Source organism: Numida meleagris, unplaced genomic scaffold (assembly GCF_002078875.1).
Source record: "Numida meleagris isolate 19003 breed g44 Domestic line unplaced genomic scaffold, NumMel1.0 unplaced_Scaffold363, whole genome shotgun sequence".
Lineage (NCBI taxonomy): Eukaryota > Metazoa > Chordata > Aves > Galliformes > Numididae > Numida > Numida meleagris.
The window spans coordinates 93,762-95,300 of NW_018364588.1; the positions used below are offsets into that span (position 1 = coordinate 93,762).

The 1,539-nt window shown below is 59.3% G+C and overlaps 1 protein-coding gene across 1 annotated transcript in view; it reads left to right on the forward strand.

The window, feature by feature from the left end:
* Positions 1-1,539, forward strand: part of LOC110391435 — a gene marked incomplete at its 3' end in the record, with an annotated part of 2,823 nt that extends 1,284 nt beyond the window's left edge. The window contains 1 exon segment of the mRNA XM_021383324.1: positions 963-1,539. Coding sequence (XP_021238999.1) covers positions 963-1,526 — 564 coding nt within the window.

The window sequence follows — 1,539 nt, forward strand, 5'->3', positions numbered from 1 at the left end:
GGGGAAGAAAATGTGGCAATGGGGATTTTGGGGGTGGGGGAGAATAATGGGGAGGGCAGGAATGAGGATAGGGGTCGAATCAGTGCTGATACTGAGGGTGGTGGTAGTTGTGGGGGTGTCCTAAAGGGGGGGGGATCTGAACCCGCTGTGATGTTTGAGGAGGGGGGAGGGGGCTGTGACTCTGTGTTGAGGTTTGGTGAAGGGGTGGGGGAACAGTAGGGTTTGGGGAGGGGGAGGTTCCAGCCCCATCTCCCACTCTGCACACACACACACAGGTGCAGGGCTTGGTGCGGGTGCCCCTGGGGCGGGGGCTCCCCACGTTCCTCCAGCACCGCTTCATCGGCGACGCCCGCGCGCAGCTCCTGGGGGCCCTCCCCGGGCTCGGGGACCCCCCCGACGGCGATGAGAGCCCCCCCGGTTCCAGCTGGGAGAGGGGGGAGGAGGAGGAAACGGGATGCAAAGAGCTGCAAAAGGATTAAACTGCCCCAAAATAGCCCCAGAACACCCCCAAAAGGATTGGACAACCCGGAAATGCCCCAAAAAACACCATAAAGCCCCTTAATTGCGCCCCCAAAATACCCAAAAAAAAGGATCAAAGGGCCCCAACGTTCCTCAAAAGCATTAAGCTGCCATTAAAAAAAGAAGAAAAAACAAAAAAAAAATCTGCTGCTCTGAAAGTAATGCCTCCTATTTATTGGGGTGGGGTTCGTTCTGAAAGTAATGCCTCCTGTTTTTTTTTTTTTAATTGGTGTGGGAGTCAGTCTGAAAGTAATGCTTCCTAATTGAGGGGGGAGGGGGCTGCTCCGAAAGAAACGCTTCCCATTTTATGATGTCAGCCCGCGATGTTGGAGGTGGACGGTGGGGGGGGGGGGGGGAGCAAACTGATGTGAAACCCCCCCCCCCCCCAAAATAAAGAAATAAGAATAAAAATCTCCCATTCCCTTGTCATTGCCGTGCCACAGATGGCAGCGGACAAAACGTCGCCCGACATCGAGGTGAGGACGAAGCAGCGCTGCGTCATCGAGTTCCTCCACGCGGAAAAAATCGCCCCCATCGACATCCACCGCCGCTTGCTCAACGTCTACGGGGACCAAACCGTGGACGTCAGCACCGTCAGGCGCTGGGTCGGGCGTTTCAGCAGCGGAGACAGCGACGTGAAGGACAAACCGCGCTCCGGCCGGCCCTGCACCGCCGTGACCCCGCGCAACGAGCGGCGTTTGGAGCAGCTGATCCGCCAGAACCCTTGGATCACCACCCGCGAGCTGAGGGCCGAGCTCAAGATCGGTTTCAACGCCCTGGAGACCATGGTGGCCACCTCGGATTACCGCAACGTCTGCGGGATGTGGGTGCCGCGGGTGTTCGCCAACCCCCTGCACGCGTGTCGGGACGTGTGGACGCGGTGCGAGGGGGAAGGGGACAGTTTCTTGGGGCGCATCATCACCGTGGACGCGCCCTCCAACAGCGAGAGCCACTCGGATGGCGAGGGGCCCCCCCCCAAGTGGAGCAGGAAAGGGGCGGAGGCGTAGAGCCACCCCCAAA